Genomic DNA, 22,830 nt, shown 5'->3' with positions numbered 1-22,830 from the left:
AAAATGGCCCCAAGTTTTGGGCTCACCCACACCAGGCAACATCCTTTCCACATCCACTTTGTCAAGACCATTCAGAAACTTACATATTTCAATCAAGTCACCCCTCAGTCTTCTAAACTCCAGTAGAAACAAGCCCTGCCTGTCCAACCTATCCTCATAAGACAGCCCACTCATTCCAGGTATCAATCTAGTAAACCTCCTCTGAACTGCCTCCCACGTATTTACATCCTTCCTTACATAAAGAGATCAAAATTGCACACAGTATTCGAGATGCAGTCTCATCAATGTCCTGTATAACTGAAGTATAACATCCTTACTTTTGTAATAAAAACAAAAATAGCTGGAAAAGCTCAGCAGGTCTGACAGCAGCTGTGGAGAGGAAGACAGAATTAACATTTCGAGTCCGTATGACTCTTCATCAGAACTCAACTCACTTACTTTTGTGTTGAATTCCTCTCGTAATAAGGGTAGCATTCCATTAACCTTCTCGATGGCATGCTGTACCTGCATACTAACTTTTTGTGACTCATGCACTCAAACACGTAGATCCCACTGCACCTCAGAATTCTGCAGCCGTTCTCCATTTAAGTAATACTACATTTTTCATTCTTTTAGTGATAGTGACCACAACATGGTACAATTTAAACTTCTTATGGGCAAAGAAATAGACAAGCTGCAAAAAAATGTTTTGGATTGGAGGAGAGAGGATTTTAGTAAAATAAGGCAGGATCTGGCCAAGGTAGACTGGGAACAACTACTTGTGGGGAAATCTACAGAAGACCAGTGCGGGGGCGGGTGGGGGAGGGTTCAAAAAGGAAACGGGGAGGGTACAGGCTCAACATGTTCCCTCTAGGGTGATAGGAAGGAGTAACAAGCCCAGAGAACCATGCTTGACCAGAGATATTCAGGATACGATGATAAGAAAAAGAGAGGCTTTTAGCAGGTACAAGGGGAGCAAATCAGCAGAGGCATTTACAGTTTGCAGTTTCGCACATTTGCGGTTTCCTCTACAATGGAGAGACCAAACGCAGACTGGGTGACCACTTTGCAGAACACCTTCGGTCTGTCCACAAGCATTACCCAGACCTCCCTGTCGCTTGCCATTTCAACACTCCACCCTGCTCTCATGCCCACATGTCAGTCTGCATTGCTCCAGTGAAGCTCAACGCAAACTGGAGGAACAGCACCTCATCTTCCGACTAGGCACTTTACAGCCTTCCGGACTGAATATTAAGTTCAACAATTTTAGATCATGAACTCTCTCCTCCATCCCCACCTCCTTTCCGATTCCCCCCCTTTTTTTCCCAATAATTTATATAAATTTTTATTTTCCCACCTATTTCCATTATTTTTAAATGTATTTCCATCCATTGTTTTATCTCTACCTTTTAGCCTTTTTCGATCCCTTCACCCCATCCCACATCCACTACGGCTATCTGTACCTTGCTCGTCCTGCTTTCTACCCTTAATTAGCACATTCCTTTAGATAATATCACCATCTTCAACACCTCTTTGTCCTTTTGTCTGTGACATCTTTTGGTTATCTCCACCTATCACTGGCCCTCTATCCAGCTCTACTTGTCCCACCCACCCCTTAAACCAGCTTATATTTCACCTCTCTTCTATTTTTGCTTAGTTCTGGTGAAGGGTTATTCGGACTCGAAACGTTAACTGTGTTCCTCTCCGCAGATGCTGCCATACCTGCTGAGTTTTTCCAGGTATTTTTGTTTTTGTGTCAGCAGTGGCATTAGTGGAGTACAGAAAGTGCAGGGTGGAGCTTAAGAAAGCAATTAGGAGAGCAAAGAGGGGATATGAGAAAGCTCTGGCTGGTAAAAATAGGGAAAATCCCAAGATATTCTATAAGTATAGCAATGGGAAGAGGATAACCAGGGAAAGAGTAGGGCCCACTAGGGACCAAGGGGCAATCTATGGGTGGAGCCAGAGGACATTGCTAGAGGGTTGAATGAATACTTCACATCCGTCTTCACCCAAAAGAATGAGGGTGAAGGTATGGAACTCGGGGAGAGAGACTGTGAAGTTCTGCAGCAAATTAATATAGGGAGTGACAAGGTATTGGAGGTGGCGGCAGGCTTAAAAGTGGAAAAATCTCCAGGTCCGGAGATTTGTGTCCCAGGCTGCTGAGGGAGGCAAGGGAGGAGATCGCAGGGGCTCTGACCCAAATTTTTAATTCCTCTCTGGCCACAGGGGAGATGCCAGAGGACTGGAGAACAGCTAATGTGGTTCCGCTATTTAAGAAGGGTTGTAGACATAAGCCAGGGAACCACATGATGAGTCTCACATCAGTGGTAGGGAAACTATTGGAGAAAATTCTGAAGGAGAGGCAAGGTTTGATCAGGGATAGTCAGCATGGCTTTGACAGAGGGAGGTCATGCTGAACAAATTTGAATTTTTTGAGGTGACCAGGTGGGTAGATGAGGGTAGTGCAGTTAATGTAGTTTATATAGATTTCAGCAAAGCCTTTGACAAGGTCCCACATGGGAGGCTTATAAAGAAGGCAAATGCGCATGGAATACAGGGTAATTTGATAATGTGGATTCAAAATTGGCTTAGTTGTAGGAGACAGAGGGTGATGACAGAAGGATGTTTTAGTGACTGGAAGCCAGTGTCCAGTGGCGTATCACAGGGGTCTATGCTGGGTCCCCTAATATTTGTCATTTATATAAACGACATAGATGACTATATGGGGGGTAGGATTAGTAAGTTTGCAGATGACAAAGATTGGCCGGGTGGTTAACAGTGAGGTTGAGTGGCTTGGGCTACAGGAAGATATAGACGGGATGGTCAAATGGGCAGATAAGTGGCAGATGGGGTTGAACCCTGAAAAGTAAGAGGTGATACACTTTGGAAGGAGTAATTTGACAAGGAAGTATTCAATGAACGGCATGACACTAGGAAGTTCTGAGGAACAAAGGGACCTTGCCATGTGTCCATAGATCTCTGAAGGCGGAGGGGCATGTTAGTGGGGGCGGTGAAAATGGCATATGGGACATTTGCCTTTATCAATGGAGGCATAGATTACAAAAGTAGGGAGGTCATGTTGGAGTTGTATAGAACCTTGGTGAGGCCACAGCTGAAGTACTGTGTGCCGTTCTGGTCGCCGCATTATAGGTAGGATGCGATTGCACTGGAGAGGGTGCAGGGGAGATTGACCAGGATGTTGCCTGGGATGAAACATTTAAGTTATGAAGAGAGGTTGGATAGACTCGGAACAAAAACAAAAATAGCTGGAAAAACTCAGTAGGTCTGACAGGATCTGCAGAGAGGAATACAGTTAACGTTTTGAGTCCGTTAAACGTTAAACATTAACTGTATTCCTCTCCACAGATGCTGTCAGACCTGCTGAGTTTTTCCAGCTATTTTTGTTTTTGTTTCAGGTTTCCAGCATCTGTAGTATTTTGCTTTTATCTTTGGATAGACTTGGGTTGTTTTCATTGGAGCAGAGAAGACTGAGGGGCGACCTGATCGAGGTGTACAAGATTATGAGGGGCATGGACAGGGTGGATAGGGAGCAGCTGTTCCCCTTAGTAGAAGGGTCAGTCACAAGGGGACACAAGTTCAAGGTGAGGGGCAGGAGGTTTAGAGGGGATGTGAGGAAAAACTTTTTTACCCAGAGGGTGGTGACAGTCTGCAATGTGCTGCCTGGGAGGGTGGTGGAGGCGGGTTGCTTCACATCCTTTAAACAGTACCTGGGTGAGCACTTGGCATGTGATAATATTCAAGGCTATGGGCCAAGTGCTGGTAAATGGGATTAGGTAGGTAGGGCAGGTGTTTTTCACGTGTCGGTGCGGACTTGATGGGCTGAAGGGCCTCTCCTGCACTGTGAGATTCTGTGATTCTTCCAGCCAAAGTGAATATCTTCACATTTTCCCACATTATACTCCATCTGCCAGATTTTTGCCTGCTCACTCAACTTACCTTTATCAGTCTGCAAACTCATGTTTATTTCACAACATACTTTCCTACCTATCTTCGTCTCATCTGCAAATTTAGCTACTATGCCTTCACTCCCCTCACCTAAGTCATTGATGTAAATTGTAAAAATTTGAGGCCCCTGCACAGACCCCTCTCATCATATCCTGCTAATCTGAAAAAGAGCCATTTATGCATACTCTCTGTTTTTTGCCAGCCAGCCAATCTTCTATCCAGGCTAATATGTTATGCCCTACACCATGAGTTTTTATTTTCTGCAATAACCTTTGATGTGGCACCTTATCAAATGTTTTTCTGGAAATCCAAGTACAGTACTTCTACATGCTCCCTTCCATCCACTGCACATGCTACTCCTTCAAAGAACTCTAATAAACTGGTTAAACATGATTGCCCTTTCATAAAAACATACCGACTCTGCCCAATTACCTTGTGTTTTTCTAAGTGCCCAGCTATAACCTCTTTAATGATTGCCCCTAACACCTTCCCCATGACAGACATCAAGATAACTGGCCTACAGTTTCCTGTTTACTGCCTCCCTCCCTTGTTGAATAGAGGGGTTATATTTGCTATTTTCTAGCCTGATGGAATCTTTCCAGAATCTAGCCAATTTTGGAAAATTAACACCAATACATCTGCCACCTCTTTTAAGACCCTAGGGTGAAGCGTCCATCTGGACCCGAGACTTGTCAGCCCACAACCCAATCAGTTTTCTCAGTACTGCTTCCCTAGTGATTGCAATTTCACCAAGTTCCTCCCTCCCCTCCACCTCCTGATTTACAGCTAACACTGGAATGTTTTTTGCATCCCCTATAGTGAAGGCAGAAGCAAAATATTTGTTCATTTCATCCACCATTTCCTTATTATCTAGTATTAACTCCCCATTCTCACTCGCTAGAGGACCAACACTCACTTTACCTACTCTTTTCCTGCTCAAATACCTGTACAAACTCTTGCTGCCTGTTTTTACATTTCTAACTAGCTTCCTCTCATACTCCAGTTTCTTTCTCCTGATTAACCTTTCAGTCATTCTCTGCTGTTCTTTATATTCTGACCAATCATCCAACCTGTGCAGTTATATGCTTTTTCCTTACGTTTGATGCTTTCCCTAACTTCTTTAGCTAACCATGGATGGTGGGTCGTCCCTTTAGAATTTTCCTTTATAGTAGGAATATACTTATTCTGAATATTCTGAAATATCTCCTGAAATGTCTGCCACTGCTTCTCTATTGATCTATCCCCTAGCCTAGTATCCCAGTTCACTTCAGCTAGTTCAGCTTTCATGCCCACATAGTTGCCATTATTTAAGTTTAAAGTACTAGTCTTAGACCCACTCTCTTCCCCTTCAAACTGGATGTAAAATTCAACCATATTGCATTCTCTGCTAGCTAGGGGTGCCTTCACTCTGAGGTCATTAATTAATCTTGCCATATTACACAATACCAAGTCTAATATAACCTGCTCTCTGGTTGGTTCCAGAATGTGCTGCTCTAAGAACTTCTCTCAAAAGCATTCTATGAACTCCTCATCCAGGCTACTACTGCCAATCTGATCTTCCCAGTTTATATGGAGATTAAAGTCACCCATGATTATTGCCATTCCTTTATCACAAGCACGCAATATTTATTCTTGTATACTTTGTCCTACATTGTGGTTACTGTTAGGGGGGCTGTAGACCACTCCCACTAGTGACTTCTTTCCCCTACTATTCCTCATCTCCACCCGAACTGATTCTACATCCTGATCTCCTGAACCAAGGTCATCTCTAACTATTGCACAAATGCCATCCTTGGGTTAACAGTGCTACCCTTCCACCTTTACCTAGCTTCCTATCCTTCTTGAAGGTCATATACCCCATAATATTCAGAACCCAATCCCTGATATCTTCCAGCCAGATCTCTGTAATGGCTATCAGATCATATTTATTTACTTCAATGTGCGCTGTCAAATCATTTACTTTATTATGAATGCTATGTGAATTCAGATAGAGCCTTTAGTTTAGCATTCAGATAGAGCCTTTAGTTTAGTCTTTGTTATTTTTGTGACATCTAGTCTTGATTCTTCGTGTATTCTGAGGTTTTTTTCTGTCTGTCACTTCCTGCCATTCTCCGACCCTCATTTCCCATATTGCTGTTTTCCTCTCTTACCTTGTGTCTACTCTTTGATAAATCACATCTCTCCACTTCCCTGTTATACAATTCCCTAGAACTCTGGTCCCAGCCAGGTTCAGGCATAGACGGTCCCAATGGTACAGCCCCCACTTTCCCTTAACTGGTGCCAGCGTCCCACAAGCCAGGACCCACTTCTCCCATACCAGTCTTTGAGTCATGTATTCATCTCTCTAATTTACAAAGGCTCAGGTAGTAATCCAGAGATTATAACCTTTGAGGTTCTGCTTTTCAATTTAGTGCCTAGCACCTCATACTCTACGCAGAACCTCTTTCCTAGTCCTACCTAGGTCATTGGTATCTTTATGGGCCACAACAACTGGATCCTCCCCCTCCCATTGCAAGTTCATCTCCATCGCTGAGCAGATATCCTAAACCCTAACACTGGGCAGGCAACACAGCCTTCTGGATTTTCGCTCTTTGCTACAGAGAACACTGTCTTCCTTTTTGCTCTGAAGAAGCTCTTTAGCTCTAAGGAAGTCATATGGACTCAAAATGTTAACTCTATTTCTCTCTCCACAAATACTAACAGACCTGCTGAGTTTTACCAGTTTTTATTCACCCATTTGAATGGCTTACTGTACCACGATGCCATGGTCAGTTCGTTCATCCACCCTATAGTGCCTATCTGGGTTTGGAAGATGCTCTCAAAGGAATACAGCAGGCAATGAACTGATCAGGGTAGCCATTATCTCGCAGGATGGCTTTGAAGTGCCCTATTTCAGCATCAAGCTTGCATGGTGAGCAAATGGTTCAGGCCCCATTTACAAGGTTGCTGCTAAGGCCAATCTTATAAGAACTGTAGGAATCCCAATGCATATATTGACCCATGAAGGTAGGCTTGTGGTAAGCACATGTAGAGAACCCCCTGGCAGATTTCTCAACTAGCACATCAAGAAAAGGGATCTAACTGCCCATTTCTAAGGTGAATTTTAGTGCAGATGGAGCCCATTAAGGTGTGCAAGGAAATTTTTACATGCAGCTGCGGATTCAAATATAGCAAACGCATCATCTACATACTGGACATACATAAGGGGTAGGTGGATGGGTGTCATTCCATCGAAGACATGTTTCTCATGGAGCCCAACAAAGATGTTTGCAAGAGCTGGGCTAGACGGGATCTCATGGCAACACCATCTATTTGGGTATACATGGTATTGTTAAAACTGAGCTCAACCACGCGAGTTGCTCAGTTCATAAGTTCAATTAACATTGATTCACACAACGGTAGTGGATCTAGATTGCCGTGATATAGTGCTGCAGTGCAAATGTCTATGGCTTCCCTGAATGGTACACTGGTGAATAAGCTAGGAATGTCAAATGAGCACACGGACACAGCTTTGCTATTGGTATGCAAGTCCTGTATGGTCTTCACAAATATGAAGGAATCCTTCACCATGTATGTGGAAAACTTGCTCAAAATTGGTTATAGCAATTCATCCGACCACTCGGCCAATTCATGCTGTGCAGAACCGGTCATAGGTAAGATAGGGTATAAAGGGACACTTTTGTGTGTCTTGGGTTGCCTATACAGCAGGGAATTTGAGCCCTGTGGAAATGGAAAATTCAATTTAAAAAAAAAACTTACCATTTCTTTATCGCTCAAGCCACTTGCCCCAACATTCTTTAGTGAGACCCACTTATGCCCATCTGGAGGCCAGTAAGCCTCACCTTAGCATACCAGCTTCCCTCAATCTTGGTCCCAACTGAGCCAGAGAAACAAGCGCTCACTTCAATGGAAATACCTGCTCCTGGGCTGCATTCTTACATCTTTGGGCTTAAGGGGAGTGGGTGGAGGTTCCATACTTTACAAGGCTGACTGTGAAATCCTGAATTCAGCAGCAACCAAAGATATCTGCTCTCTTGACATTGTCTGATGGATTCTACAGATGAAAATTTCAAAGGATTATAATTTAAACTAAATAATCAACAGCCGCAACATTTTCTAGAACTTTTCTTACTAGGTTAAGATGATTGCCAAAACCCCAGCTGATAAGGACGCATGGCATCACTAGTCAGGTAATCCGAAAAGGTTTCATGGATCATGGACTGGCTTACCTCACCGAAGTATTAACTGCAGCTTAGCACATTGAGTTTTGCCTATTTCCCTATTAATGTCTATTATCAGAATTTAAATGGTGCAGAATGTGACAAAAACAGAAAAAAAATCTTTTCATATTATGTGGATGAAGGAAATGTTTTGCTACGTACATAGCCAGGTGGTTTCCTGCCTGCTGCAGTAGATGGATTCTCAGTTCCCTAAATTAGCTTGATTGCTTCCAATGGGTGCTTACCATAGAATGGTTACAGCACAGTTGGAGGCCATTCAACCTGTCAAGCCCATGCCGGCACTCTGCAAGAACAATTTAGCTAGTCCCACTCCCCTATCCTTTCCCCATTGTCCTGCAAATCTTTCCCTTTCAAATGCATATCCAATTTCCTTTTGAAAACCATGATTGAGTCAGACATTGCATTCCAAATTCTAACCACTTGTTGCGTAAAAAAGGTTCTCCTTATATTGTTGTTGCTTCTGCTGCCAGTCACTTTAAATTGGCGTCCTCTGGTTCTCAACCCTTCTGCCAATAGGGACAGTTTCTCTCTATTTACTCTGTCCAGACTCACGATTTTGAACACCCATGTCACATGTCCTCTCAACCTTGTCTTCTTTGAGAACCCCTGCCTCTCCAATCTATCCATTTACCTGAAGTCCCTCATCCCTGAAAACATGCTCAGACATCTTTTTGGCACCCTCTCTAAAGCCTTCAGATCCTTCCTAATGTGTGGTGTCATCGTACACCGGGAACTTCATGGTAATACATCAGCATATCATTAAGGCCAGCCCGCTGGGCTCATTCCCCTTTGCCCCCACTGGATCGCCACCCACGTCAGTGCAGAACATGTCTTGACAACTGTGACGTGCAGAAGTCGGGACTTGCCGCTAGGGCCATGCTCACATTGCGGACATCCGAGGAGCAGAAGACCCTGGAGCCCCACAGCAACGGCACACTGGAGGGACATCCATAATATGCTGGGTGGATTCTCATGGACATGGCTCTGCTGCAAAGCAGCTCATGGGAAGTTGGAAAGTCACTGCTGATGCTCACAATGCATGATGGTCAAGGGGCTGGGAGAGGAAGGTCTAGGATTGAATGGAAGAGGAAGACGTATCGGTGGGGGGGGGCAGGGAATGGGTGATGTTGGGAGAGGGGAATAAAGGTGTCGGGGGGGGAATAAAGGTGTCGCGGGGAATGAAGGTGTCAGGAGGAGGGAGTACAGCGGGATGGGTAACGGGGAAGAAGATGGCAACTGGGGAGGGAGGTGTAAGGGGGGGGTGGGGGGTGGAAGGTATAAGGCAGGGGTGGAAGGTGTAAGGGAAGCAGCTCAGAAAGGGGAAAGAGTGCTGAGTGGGGAAGGAGTCCAGGGAGGAAGGAGTGCAAAGAGGGAAGGGTGTAAGGGTGGAGGGAGTAAGGGTGGGGGAAGAAGTTAGGGTAGGGGAAGGAGTCAGGGATGGGGAAGGTGTAAAACTGGAGGAAGAAGCAAGTGTGTCTGAGGGAGTCAGGAAGGGAGAAGGAGTTGGGAGGGTGAGAAGGACTAAGGGTGGCAGAGGCAGTAAGGGTGTCTAAGGGAGTCAGGAGGGACTAAACAGGGGGTGGAGTCCTGGGGGGGGGTGAAGGACTGAGGGGAAGGGGTCTTGGAGGGGATGGGGGGAAGGTTCTGGGGGGAAAAGAGGTTTGGGGGGTAGAAGGGGTTCGGGAGTGGAGGGCGTCGGAAGTGGTTCAGGGGGTGGGGGGGGTGCAATGGAAGGGTTTCTGGGGTAGAAGGTGTTCTGGGGTGGAAGGGTTCCAGGGGCAGATGTCCAGGTGAATGTGCAAGGGAGGTATCTGATGGGTCCATGACTGCCTCCTGGGGAGAAAACTGAGGATGGGAGTGGTATGAGGGAATGGTGAAAATGACCTAGGGCAGAGTGAGATAGTAGGGTGCTACCGCACTTACTGCAAATCTGGGAAGCCCTATGTCCTCTTGATGTTTATCACTATCCTCCACACAGTTCACTATACCTTCAAGTCTTGTGGCATCTGCAAATTTAAAAATTGTTTACAAGTTGATTTTGATCATTGCACAATGTTCAGCACCATTCACGACACCTTAGATACTGAAGCAGTCCATGTCAAATGCAGCAAGACCTGGGAAATATTCAGGCTTGGACTGACAAGTGGCAAGTAACATTCATGCCACACAAGTGCCAGGCAATGACCATTTACAACAAGAGAGAATCTAACTATCACCCCTTGACATTCAATGGCCATCAATGAATCCCTCACTATCAACACCATGGGGGTTAGCATTGACCGGAAATTGAACTAGACTAGCCATATAAATACTGTGGCCACAAGAGCAGGTCAGAGGCTAGGAATCCTGTGGCGAGTAACTCACCTCCTGGAGTCCCCAAAGCCTGTCCACCACCCACGAGGCATAAGTCAGAAGCAAGATGGAATGCTCTCTACTTGCCTGGATGAATGCAGCTCCAACAACACTCAAGAAGCTCAACATCATCTAGGATAAATCAACCCGCTTGACTGACACCCCATCCACAAATACTCACTCCCTCCACCACCAACACAGAGTGGCAGCAGTGTGTGTACCATCTACAAGATGCACTGCGAGAACTCACCAAGCCTCCTTAGACAGCACCTTCTAAACCCACGATCTTTACCATCTAGAAGGACAAGGACAGTAGACAGATGGGATCATCACCACCTGGAAATTCCCCTCCAAACCACTCACCATCCTGACTTGGAAATATATCACCATTCCTTCACGGTCGCTGGGTCAAAATCCTGGAACTGCCTCCCTAACATATGGGTGTACCTACACCACATGGACTGCAGCGGTTCAAGAAAGTAGCTCACCACCACCTTCTCAAGGGATGGGCAATAAATGCTGGCCTAGCCTGTGACGCTCACATTCCATGAACAAATAAAAAGAAATTTTTAAATTGTGCCCTGTATGCCTAAGTTCAAAAAAAGCAGTGGTCTTCATATTGATTGCTGGGGATCCCCACTGCATACCTTCCTCCAGTCTGCAAAAACAACAGTTCAGCCACAACTCTCTGTTTGCTGACACTTAGTGAATTTTGTACCAATTTTGCCACTGTCCCTTTTATTCCATGGGCTTCAACTTTGCTGGCAAGCCAATTATAAAACACTTTACCAACACTTTTTGGAAGTTTATATATACCACATGAATTGCATTATCCTCATCAACCTTCTGTTATCTTATCCAAAATCTCAATCAAGTTAGTTAAACATGATTTTCTTTTAACAAATCTACACTTGTCCGAGTGACTGCTAGTTTTGTCCCAGATTACTGTTTCTAAAAGCTTTCCCACCACCAAGGTTAAACTGACCTGCCTGTAGTTTCTGAGCTTATCCTTACACTGCTTTTTGAACAAGGCTGTAATATTTGCAATTCTCCCATCTTCTGGCACCAGCTGCCTATCTAAGGATTGGGAGATTATGGACAACATGCAATTTTCTCTCTTACTTCCCTCAGCATTCTCGGATGCATCCTATCTAGTCCTGGCAATCGGTTTTTGTAGTACCTCCTCTTTAGCAGTTTTTAGCCTATCCAATATTTTAGCGACCTCCTCTTTCATATTGACTGTAGCAGCATCTTTTTCCTTGGTAAAGACAGATGCAAAGCAATCATTTAGTATCTTAGTCAAGTCTTCTGCCTCTATGCAAACGTGTCCTTTTTTTAGGTCCCTAATCAACTGCACCCTTCCTCTCACTACCTGACTTGGAAAAATATCGCTGTTCCTTCACTGTCGCTGGGTCAAAATCCTGGAACTCCCTTCCTCACAGCACTGTGCGTGTACCTACACCACATGGATTGCAGCAGTTCAAGAGGGATAAGCAATAAATGCTGGCCCAGTCAGCGAAGCCTACATCCTATGAATGAATAAAAAAAAATGTACATGCCGAGAGACGACTTTCGAATTCCCTTAAAGTTAGCTGCCAGTCTCTTCTCATAATTTCTCTTTGCCCCTCTTATTGCCTTTTCCATCTCCTCTTTGAATTTTCTATTTTCAGCAAGGTTCTCACTTGTATTATCAACCTGATATCTGTCATGCACTTCCTTTTTCCGATTCATCTCATCCAGGGAGCCCTGGCTTTGGTTGCTCTAACGTTCACCCCCATGGGATTGTACCTTGACTCTATCCGAACAATCTGCTCTTGAAAGACAGCTCATTGTTCCATTACAGTTTTTCCTATCAGTCTGATTCCAGCTTACTTGTAATAATTCTTTTCTTGATCCACTGAAATTTCCCTCTTCCAATTAAGTATTTTCACTCTAGATTGTTTCTTTCCTCTTTCCATGGCTAATACTATAATCACTGTTTGCTAAATACTGTATTCTCCTGTTGACACTTAACTTACTTGACCCACCTCATTCCCCCAAACCAGTTGCAGAATTGCCACCAAACTTGTTGGGCCCGTAAAGAGCTGATCAAGAAAATTTCCCTGAACACACCTTAGAAATTCTTTTCCCTCTCTGCCCTTTAGACTATTAGTATCCAAATATATTCTCAAAAAAATTGAAGTCTTTCATTATCACTACTCTATAACTTTTACACCTGACAGTAATTTCCCTGAAAATTTGCTCCTCTATATCTTTCACACCTATTGGTGGCTTATAGAATGCCCCTGTAGTGTAATGGTACCTCTATTGTTTCTTGATGCTAACAAAATAGATTCTGTCCTTGACTCCTCTAGGACATCCTCTCTCTCCAGCAGTATAATATTCTCCTTGATCAATAATGTTACCCCTCCTCCTTTCTTCCCTTCTTTATCTTCCATGAACACCTTGTGCAAACAAGTATTTCGTGTCCAGTCTTGCCCATTTTGAGCCAGGTCTCCAGTATCACCATAACACCTGCAGCTCATTAATCTTATTTACCATTGTTTTGTGCTTTTACACACATGCATTGTAAATCAAGTTTAGACTTCACTGGCTTGAGTCCACCTAATACCTTACTATTACTTTGTCTAGTACTATTGGTCTCTCCTAATCCTTTGCTCACCTTGTTCATCCTTTCTAATGCTACACCCTGCTTCCCATCTCCCTGCCAATTTAGTTTAAACCCTCTCCATCAACACCAACAAACAGCCACAGAAGGTAATCCGATCTCTACAGGTCCCACTTCCCCCAGAACCAGTCCCAGAGGCTCAGGAATTGAAAGCCTTCCCGTCTGCACCATCTCTCCAGCCATGCATTCACCTGCTTTGTCCTCTTTTTTCTATACATTAGCGCAATCCCTTCCTATACATATACAAACTTGCTAGTTTTCCTGACCAAGATGTGCAAAATGTGCTGTCACTAGAACCGCTTCAAAGAATTATTCTCCAAGAGATGGCTATTCCATACTTAGCTCCTCTGGGGGAATTTCATTTTTGACCTTCAACTTGTTATTATGGTTAATCAGTTAATACTGTTAGTTCTGTTTATATTATTTCTAATTTCATGATTTTCTGTTCTCAAAATGCAAAAGATGTTATATTTAAAGTACTTATTTGATATTTTACATAAATTACAATTTAAAACTGTATTTCTTTTGGCCAAGTGTCTGCAAATAAAATAAAATCAGTCCAATCAAAAGAGGTCTCTTTCAGCTTGTTGTTAATGAATGAGCACTAAAATGATCATAAAATAAGTATTGGCAAAAGTTGATTATTAAGATATTAGCTACAGTCAGGCATTACAATTAAGCAGTCATTGCTCATTACTCCAGCTCAAAACTGTGACTCCTTTGCAAGTTTAGTGAACCATGCAGTAAGGATAATGACCTCCCGAAGATTGTTTTCAGTTAGTGTTCCCAAAGCAATGTAATTCATTTAAACTTAATGCTTGGTTACAGTTCAAAAATTTCTGCACATAATTAATGCATCTCCTACCTTGACAAGCTCCCGTTCGGATATTGGGAATAAAGCCACGACGACATGGTTGTGGCTGGGCAGGACACATTTCACAGGGATGCCCCCAGGCTCGCCCAACTGTTGCACAGCAAAGGATTTTGGTGCAGACAATGCCGGTCAGTTGCCCTTGGCACATCTGGTTCTCTACTGATGTGAAACATGGTCCAGTTCTGTAATCTAAAATAAAAAATATAACATTAGAATATACCACCATGGTAAAAAGGCAATTTTAAGAAACAAGTTCCCAAAAATTTATTGCTTAATAGCTGCAGTATTTACACGCAAGTTCAATTCTTTTTTTTGGTAAGCGCTTGTTTAATTTAACATAAACACAAACAGCCATCAACAAGGAACCATTAAAATAATGTCCACCTGGCTATATAATACTTACGATAACATCAATGTAGCAATAGATTATGCTGCTGATACACTTGGCCACTTGTGGACCTAGCCAAAAATAAATCAAGTAACCTCAGTGACGTGTCGCATAGACTAATAATACTCACTGAAGCATACTTTACAGTTATTGTCCCGGTTTTCTTCATCACCACCCCAGGCTAGTTCCTGCCCCATCTATTGCACAGACTGATCAGAAGTGGGGGAATAGTGGTATGTAGTCAGGAGGAAGTGGCCCTGGGAGACCCCAACATTTGATCTGGACCGCATTAAGTCTCATAGCATCAGGTCAAACGCAGGAAAGGAAACCTCCCGCTGATCACCACCTACGGTCCTACATTTACTTCAACAAATCAGTGCTCTTCCTTGTTGAACACAACTTGGATGAAGCACTGAGGGTAGCAAGGGCACAGAATGTACTCTGGGGTCAACCTGGTGAAGCTACAACACTACTTGCATGCAAACAGCAGAAGCAGAATGTGATAGACAGATCTAAGCAATCCCACAACCAAGGGATCTGATCAAAGCTGCAGTCCTGCCACATCCAGTTGTGAATGGCGGTGGACAGTGAAACAACTAACAAGAGGAGTAGGCTCCACAAATATCCCCACTCTCAATGATGAGGGAGCCCAGCACATCAACAAAAGACAAGACTAAAGCATTTGTAACCATCTTCAGTGAAAGTGCCAAGTGGGTGACCCATCTCGGCCTTCTCCCGACTTTCCCCAGTATCACAGATGCCAATCAACAGCCAGTTCAATTCACTCCACGTGATATCAAGAAATGGCTGAATACTGCAAAGGCTATAGGTCCTGACAACATCCTGGTTGCAGTACTGAGGACTTTTGCTCCAGTACCAGTCGTGTTCCCTAGCCAAGCTGTTCTCATACAGCTACAACACTGGCATCTATCCGACAATGTGGAAAATTACCCAAGTACGTCCTGTCCACAAAATGCAGGGCGAATTTAATTCAGCCATTTACCACCCCCTCAATCATCAGCAAAGTGATGGAAGGTATTGTTGACAGTGTTATCAAGTGGCATTTACTGATGCTAAGTTTTCTCCTCCAAGAGGTGAGGTGAGAGTGGCTTCCTTTGACATCAAGCCAGCATATGGCTGAGTGTGGTATTAAGGAGTCTAGCAAAATTGAAGTCAATAAGAATCAGGGGAAAACTCTCTACTGGTTGGAGTCATACGTAGCACAAAGGAAGGCTAGTTGTTGGAAGCCAATCATCTCAGACCTAGGACATCGCTGCAAGAATTCCTCAAGGTAGTGCCCTAGGCCCAGCCATTTTCAGTTGCTTCATCAATGACCTTCCTTCCATCATAAGGTCAGAAGTGGGAATGTTCACTAATGATTTCACAATATTCAGCACCATTCACAACTCCTCAAATACTGAAATAATCTATGCCAATATGCAGCAAGACCTGGGCAACATTCAGGCTTGGATTGATAAGTGGCAAGTAACATTTACATCACACAAGTGTCAGGCAATGACATCTCCAACAAGAGAGAATCTAACCATCTCCCTTTGACATTCAGTGGCATTACCATCACTGAATTCCCCACTGTCAACATCCTGGTGGTTACCATTGACCAGAAACTGAACTGGACCAGCCATTATAGCCACTGTGGCTACAGGTCAGGGGCTGGGAATTTTGAGGTAAATAACTCAACTCCTGACTCCCCAAAGCCTGCCCACCATCTACAGGGCACAAGTCAGGATTGTGATGCCTGTATGAGTGTGGCTCGAACAACACTCAAGAACCTCTTCATCATCCAGGACAAAGCAGCCCACTGGATTGGTACACCGTCCATCACCTTAAACATTCACTCCCTCCACCACTGATGTACAGTGACAGCAGTGAGTACCATATACAAGATGCATTGCAACAATTCACCAAGGCTCCTTCACCAGCAACTCCCAAACCCGTGACCTCTACCACCTATAAGGAAAAGGGCAGCGGATACTTAGGAGCACCATAGCCTGCAAGTTCCCCTCCAAGCGGCGTATCATTCTGCCTTGGAATTCATTGTTGTGGTATCAAAATCCTGGAACTCCCTTCCCAGGAGCACTTGCACCAGATGTACTGCGGTGGTTCAAGAAGTGGCTCATCATCATCTTCTCAAGGGTAATAAGGGATGGGCAAATGCTGGCCCAGTCAGGGGCACCCACATCCCGTAAAATAATTAAAAAAAAAAAAAAAAATTCTGGGTGGAGGGCTTGAATGCCCATCACCAAGAGTGGCTTGGTAGCACAACAACTGACTGAGCTGGCCAAATCCTGAAGAATATCTCTACCAAACTTGGCCTACAGCAGGTGGTGAGGGAGCCAACAAGGGGGAAAAACCTACTTGACTGATCCTCATCAATCTACCTGTTAATGATGCATCTGACCATTACAGTATTGGTAGGAATAACCACCCCACAGTCCTTGAGGGGTCAAAGCCCTGTCTTCACAACAAGGATACCCTCCAACGTGGCATTACCACTGTGCTAAATGGATGGATTCAGAACAGGTCTAGCAGTTCAAAACTGGATATCTGTGAGGCAGTAGGCCACCATCAACAACAGACTTGTATTCAACCCCAATCTGTTACTGCATAGCCCAACATCTCTCTCACTCAAGCTATTCACTTGGCTCGAAAGAACAGAAGAGATGAATATTGTTTAAAAAGTGAGAAACTTAAATGTTGATGTTCAAAGAGGCTTGGGTGCACTCGTACAAGGAACACAAAGTTAACATACAGATACAACAAACAATTAAGACGACAAAGAGCATGTTGGCTGTTATTGCAAGGAGATTGGAGAACAGGAATAAAGAAGTCTTGCTAGAGTTGTACAGGATTTTGGTGAGACCACATCTGGAGTAGTGTGTGCAGTTTTAAGAAAATATATACTTGCATTGGAGGTGATACCGTGAAGGTCCAATAAATTGGATGAGGGGGTTGTCCTATTATCAGAAGCTGAGCAAATTGGGCCTATTTTCTCTGGAGTTTAGAAGAATGAGAGGCAATCTCATTGAAACGTACAAGATTCTGAAGGGACTTGCTAGGGTAGATACTGAGAGATTTTTTCCGCTGGTCGGGGAATCTGAAACATGGAGGCACAGTCTCAGGATAAGGGGTCGATCATTTAGGAATGAGGTTACTTCATTCAGAGGGTTGTGAATCTTTGGAATTCTCTGCCCCAGAGGGTTGTGCTCCTTAAATACATATAAGGCTGGGATAGGCATATTTTTGGTCTCTCAGGGAATTGAGGGATATGGGGAACGGACCTGGAAGCGGAGTTGAAGCCCAAGATCAGCCATGAGCATATCAAATGGCAGAACAGGCTCGACAGGCAATATGGTCCACACCTGCTCCTATTTCTTGTGTTTTTGTGTTCAACACCATTACCATCAAGTCACGGGACCAACCTCGGTTCAATGAGAAGTGTTGGAGCAGCACCAACATGCCTAAAAAGAGATGCCAACCTGATGAAGCCACAACACGTGCATGCTATTTAGCGGAACCACCATGCTGTAGACAGAGATCAATGATCCCACAACCAATTCATCAGATCAATGCTCTGCAGTTCTGCCACATCAAGTCATGAATGGTGGTGTGCAATTAAAAAAAAAACTAACTCGAGGAGCAGCTCCACAAACATTCCCATCCTCAAAAATAGGTCAGCCCAGCATATCAGTGGAAGAAACTAGGCTGAAGTGTTTGCAACCATGTTCAACCAGAAGTGAAGAGTCAATGACCCAGCTCAGTCTCAAGTTCCACTCAGCTCCTGACCGCATTGGTCCAATTATGCATAAAAGAACCAAACTCCAGGGGAGAGGTGAGAGCGACTATCCTTGACATCAAGGTAGCCTTTGACCGAGTGTGGCATCAAGGGCCCCTAGCAAAATTGAAGTTAATGAGAATCAGGAGAAAATTCTCCTCTGGCTGGAGTCATACACAGCACAAGGGAAAATGGTTCTGATTGTTGGGAGCCAATTATCTCAGACCTAGGACATTGCTGCAGGAGTTCCTCAGAGTAGTTTCCAGGGCCCCACAATCTTCAGCTGCTTCACCAATGACATTCTCTCCCAACAGAAGGTCAGAATTGGGGATGTTCGCTGATTATTGCACTGTGTTCAGCACCATTTGCAACTCCTTAGTTACTGAGCAGTCTGTGCCCACATGCAGCACGAATTGGACAACATTTGGGCTTAGACTGATAAGCAGAAGTAACATTTGCTCCTCACAACTGCTAGGCAATGACCATCTCCAAAAGAGAGAATCTAACCACCTCCTCTAGGAATTCAATGGCACCGCCTTTGCTGAATACCCACCATCAACATCGTGGGGGGTTACAATTGACCAGGAATTTAATTGGACCAGCCATATAAATACTGTTTATTACAAGAACCAGTCAGAGGCTGGGGATTCTGCAACAAGTAACACACCTCCTGATTGCTAAAAGCCAGTCCACCATCTTCAAGGCACAAGTCAGGAGTGTGGTGGAATACACTTCACTTGTATGGATGAGTGCAGCTCCCAAAACAATCAGGAAGCTTGACACCATCCAGAACAAAGCAGCTCACTTGATCAGCACCCCATCCACCAGCTTAAACATTCACTCCCTCCACCACCAGCACACAGTGGCAGCAGTGTGTACCATATGCAAGCTGCACTGCAACAACTCACCAAAGCTACTTCGGCAGCACCTTCTAAACCCAGGACCTATACCATCCAGGACAACAGGAGCAACACATGCATGTGAAAATAGCCACCTTCAAGTTTTCCTCCAAGTCACATCCTATATCACTGTTCCTTCATTGTCACTGGATCAAAATTCTGGAAATCCTTCCCTGACAGTACTGCAGGTATACCTATACCAGATGGACTGCAGCAATTCAAGGAGGCTGCTAACCACCATCTTCTCAAGGGCAATTAGGGATGGGCAATAAATGCTGGCTTTGCCAGTGATGTCCACATCACATGAATGAATAAAAATTCTGTGGCTATTTTCAGTCCCACCAAAAATAACCCACACAAACCACTTTAATATGTGCTCTGGATAGAGGTTTACTTCAAGTCAGTTATTTTCTCAGATAGTTACATATTGGGTTAACTACTCATAGGCAGACACAGAAATGATTTAAACGCAGGATGATCAGTTGTTTTGCATAGATTTTTGTTCATTGCTCAAGCAATTTACAATAACTGATCACTGAGGACAACATCTAGCAGCTCAGAGTTGATAACTTTTTTTTATTCATTCATGGGATGTGGGCTTCACTGGCTGGGCCAGCATTTATTGCCCAACCTTATTTGCCCTTGAGAAGGTGGTGGTGAGCTGCCTTCTTGAACCGCTGCAGTCCATGTGGTGTAGGTACACCCACAGTGCTGTGAGGAAGGGAGTTCCAGGATTTTGACTCAGCGACAGTGAAGGAACGGCGATATATTTCCAAATCAGGATGGTGAGTGACTTGGAGGGGAACTTCCAGGTGGTGGTGTTCCCATCTATCTGCTGCCCTTGTCCTTTTAGATGGTATTGGTCATGGATCTGGAAAGTGCTGTGTAAAGAGCCTTGGTGAATTCCTGCAGTGCATCTTGTAGATGGTACTCATTGCTGCTACTGTGCGTCGGTGGTGGAGGGAGTGAATTTTTGTGGATGTTTTTGCAGAGGCTCTGGAAGTTTCTAAAGCGGTACATATTAGGAGTCAGCACAGATAGCAGAAGTAGTCAAGGCAGCAAAAGAATTAAAACAGCAGAAAATCTGCACATGAGCTTGATGGCAGTTTAAAAACCACAAAAGAGAAATAAAACTTTATTGTAATGAGAAGGACAGATAACAGCGTAAATCTATTTTTCTATGAAGTAAGTAGGGCACAAAGAACATGCATTGCTTTCTTTTATAAGCATAAGTTATTGATGCACTGAAATTGTGTACATAGCTGTCCCAGAAATGCATATGTGCAAATGAGCAAACAGGAAATGAAAAACAATGTCTGAAGAATTAGAGGTGTAGAATACAAGGGCAAAATTAATATCTAAACTACAAAAGTGCAGGACAGTTCTCAAATTGAACATGTTGAAGAATATATAAAAGTTATGTTTCAAATTGATCAGGATTAAAATTTAGGCCAAAGAGAAAACAGAGGGGAGAAAAGAATGGATGATGCAATCTTAGAAGGATAAAGTGTTTATTGAAACATATTTTGACAGAACATGTAGTATTAAATGTAAAATGTGATCATTAAATAGTAGAAGCTCCTTCGATGATTTATTGCGTCCTACTGAGTCCTATTGACAAGGAAAGTCTCTCAACCATTCAATGCTTGCTCCTACAAGTTCACTATATTGGGCACAGGAAACCGTTATTAGGGATGATAACTGGAATAAAATGGTGATGTGCAGCTTGAACAAGATGGGGATTGGATTGGAGAAAGGGACAAGAAGGAAATGCAGCAGCCGATTTGAATACATAAAATTCTGCAAATAGCATTGAAATAAATGAGTAGATCATCTGTTGTAGGTGTTTGCTGAAGGGTAAATGTTGGCCAGTACACTGGGAGCACTCTCTGATCTTCATCAAGTAGTTTTGCTGGATTTTTTGCATCGATCTGAGAGGGAAAGCAAGGCCATGCTGTGAAGCCAAGAGATAGCACTCCGACCATGCACTCCCTGAGCACTGCATTGAAGTGATGGGCTTAGATAGATTAAGTATTCAAGTCTCTGAATTGAGGACTTGAACCCATGATCTGCTGCCTCAGGTGTTAGAGTACTACCACTGAGCTAAAGCTGACATCTTTAGATAATATCACCACCGTCAACACCCCTTTGTCCTTTTGTCTATGACATCTTTGGCAGTCTCTTCTTGGCCTCCACCTATCACTGGCCCCCTATCGAGCTCTCCTGTCCCACCCCCTTCTACCAGCTTATATTTCATCTCATTTCTATATGTCTTAGTTCTGATGAAGGGTCATACAGACTCGAAATGTCAACTGTATCCCTCTCCACAGATGCTGTCAGACCTGCTGAGTTTTTCCAGGTATTTTTGTTTTTGTTCTAGATTTCCAGCATCCGCAGTATTTTGTTTTTATCTAGGAAATAAGGCAAGTTTCAAATTTAATTTTACTTTTTTGAAATGTTATTTACCTCAGAGAAGGCAGTTCACACTTGATCAGTGTCCCATAGAGATCAGTTTTATATGTACACAAGAACTGTGGTGTGAAACATTACAGTAGTTGTATTTTTTACACCTTAAAATTGCTCTAATGGGAAAATCAGATTTAACAATGGAATTATTAGTGACAGTGAAATCAGGATTGGTGGGAGGGAATGTGATGGCAACTGGCACTCATAATAACATTGGGAATGGCAGTAGGAAAAACAGATATCTACCACCACAGCCATGAAGGTACATAGGCACTGTTATTGACACATAATGGTAAGCTGAAACTTAATTTAATAAATGGTCACTTGGGCAAATTATCAAATGGTTGTTGACACTCTCAGAGCCATTACTCAGTTTTCTGAAGAGCAGGGGAAGTAAACTGTAAGGAAAATATTTGGGTTAGGGAATTATTTTAGAATTAGTATCTCTGAAATAATGCATATGTAATATTAAATAAAAACGGAAAATGCTGGAAAAACTCAGCAGGTCTGGCAGCATCTGGTGGGAAGAGAAAGAGAGTTAACGAGTTTGTATGAGGGAGAGTTTTTCCAGCATTTTCCGTTTTTATTTCAAATTTCCAGCATCCGCAGAATTTTGCTTTTACACATGTAATATTGTTAAATTGGGGCAATTTCACAATACCATGAATCAGTAAGGGGCCATATTTGAAGAAAGCAGTTTAAAACAATATAGCCATGATTCTCTGATTCACACTCCTGACAAGCACAACGCTCCACTTGAAGTGAGAGATTGTAGAATCACCCTTATTTATTCTTCAATTAGCAGTATTATATCTTTTGCAGTAATCGACAGAATATTTTGAGCAGAAAGTAGAATTACAAATTACAATCAACTGATTACAACTGACATTGTCTGTAATAAGAAAATACTACTTACAGTTAGTAAGTGCTCTTTTTCAACATTAATAAAAGCAATACTACATTCCAAGGTTATAAAATTCAGGCAAATAAAATATGAAAGCTAGCTATCTATAGACCATAGATATAGACTATAGTCTATGATACTATTAAAAAAACACAATATCTCACAGATACACTACAAAATATTGCTATTATCAAAATACAGAAAGACATTTAAACAGTCAGCTGTGTAATAAAAACTGAACAGTTGCCAAACAAAGGTGTATATTAATCTTGGATGGAATTTTGGTTAAACCACACTTGG

At 43.3% G+C, this 22,830-nt stretch overlaps 1 protein-coding gene across 2 annotated transcripts in view; it reads right to left on the bottom strand.

Moving 5' to 3' along the window:
• LOC144670111 (fibrillin-1-like) overlaps nt 1–22,830 on the bottom strand; it is a 580,847-nt gene that overhangs the window by 446,773 nt on the left and 111,244 nt on the right. For both annotated transcript variants that reach the window (XM_078532542.1, XM_078532544.1), the window contains exon 6: nt 14,072–14,269. In XM_078532542.1, the coding sequence (XP_078388668.1) occupies nt 14,072–14,269 (198 nt within the window). The remainder of the gene's footprint in view (nt 1–14,071; nt 14,270–22,830) is intronic.

This window comes from Cetorhinus maximus, chromosome 30 (genome assembly GCF_964194155.1).
Source record: "Cetorhinus maximus chromosome 30, sCetMax3.hap1.1, whole genome shotgun sequence".
NCBI lineage: Eukaryota > Metazoa > Chordata > Chondrichthyes > Lamniformes > Cetorhinidae > Cetorhinus > Cetorhinus maximus.
This window is presented reverse-complemented; position numbering and strand designations above follow the sequence as displayed.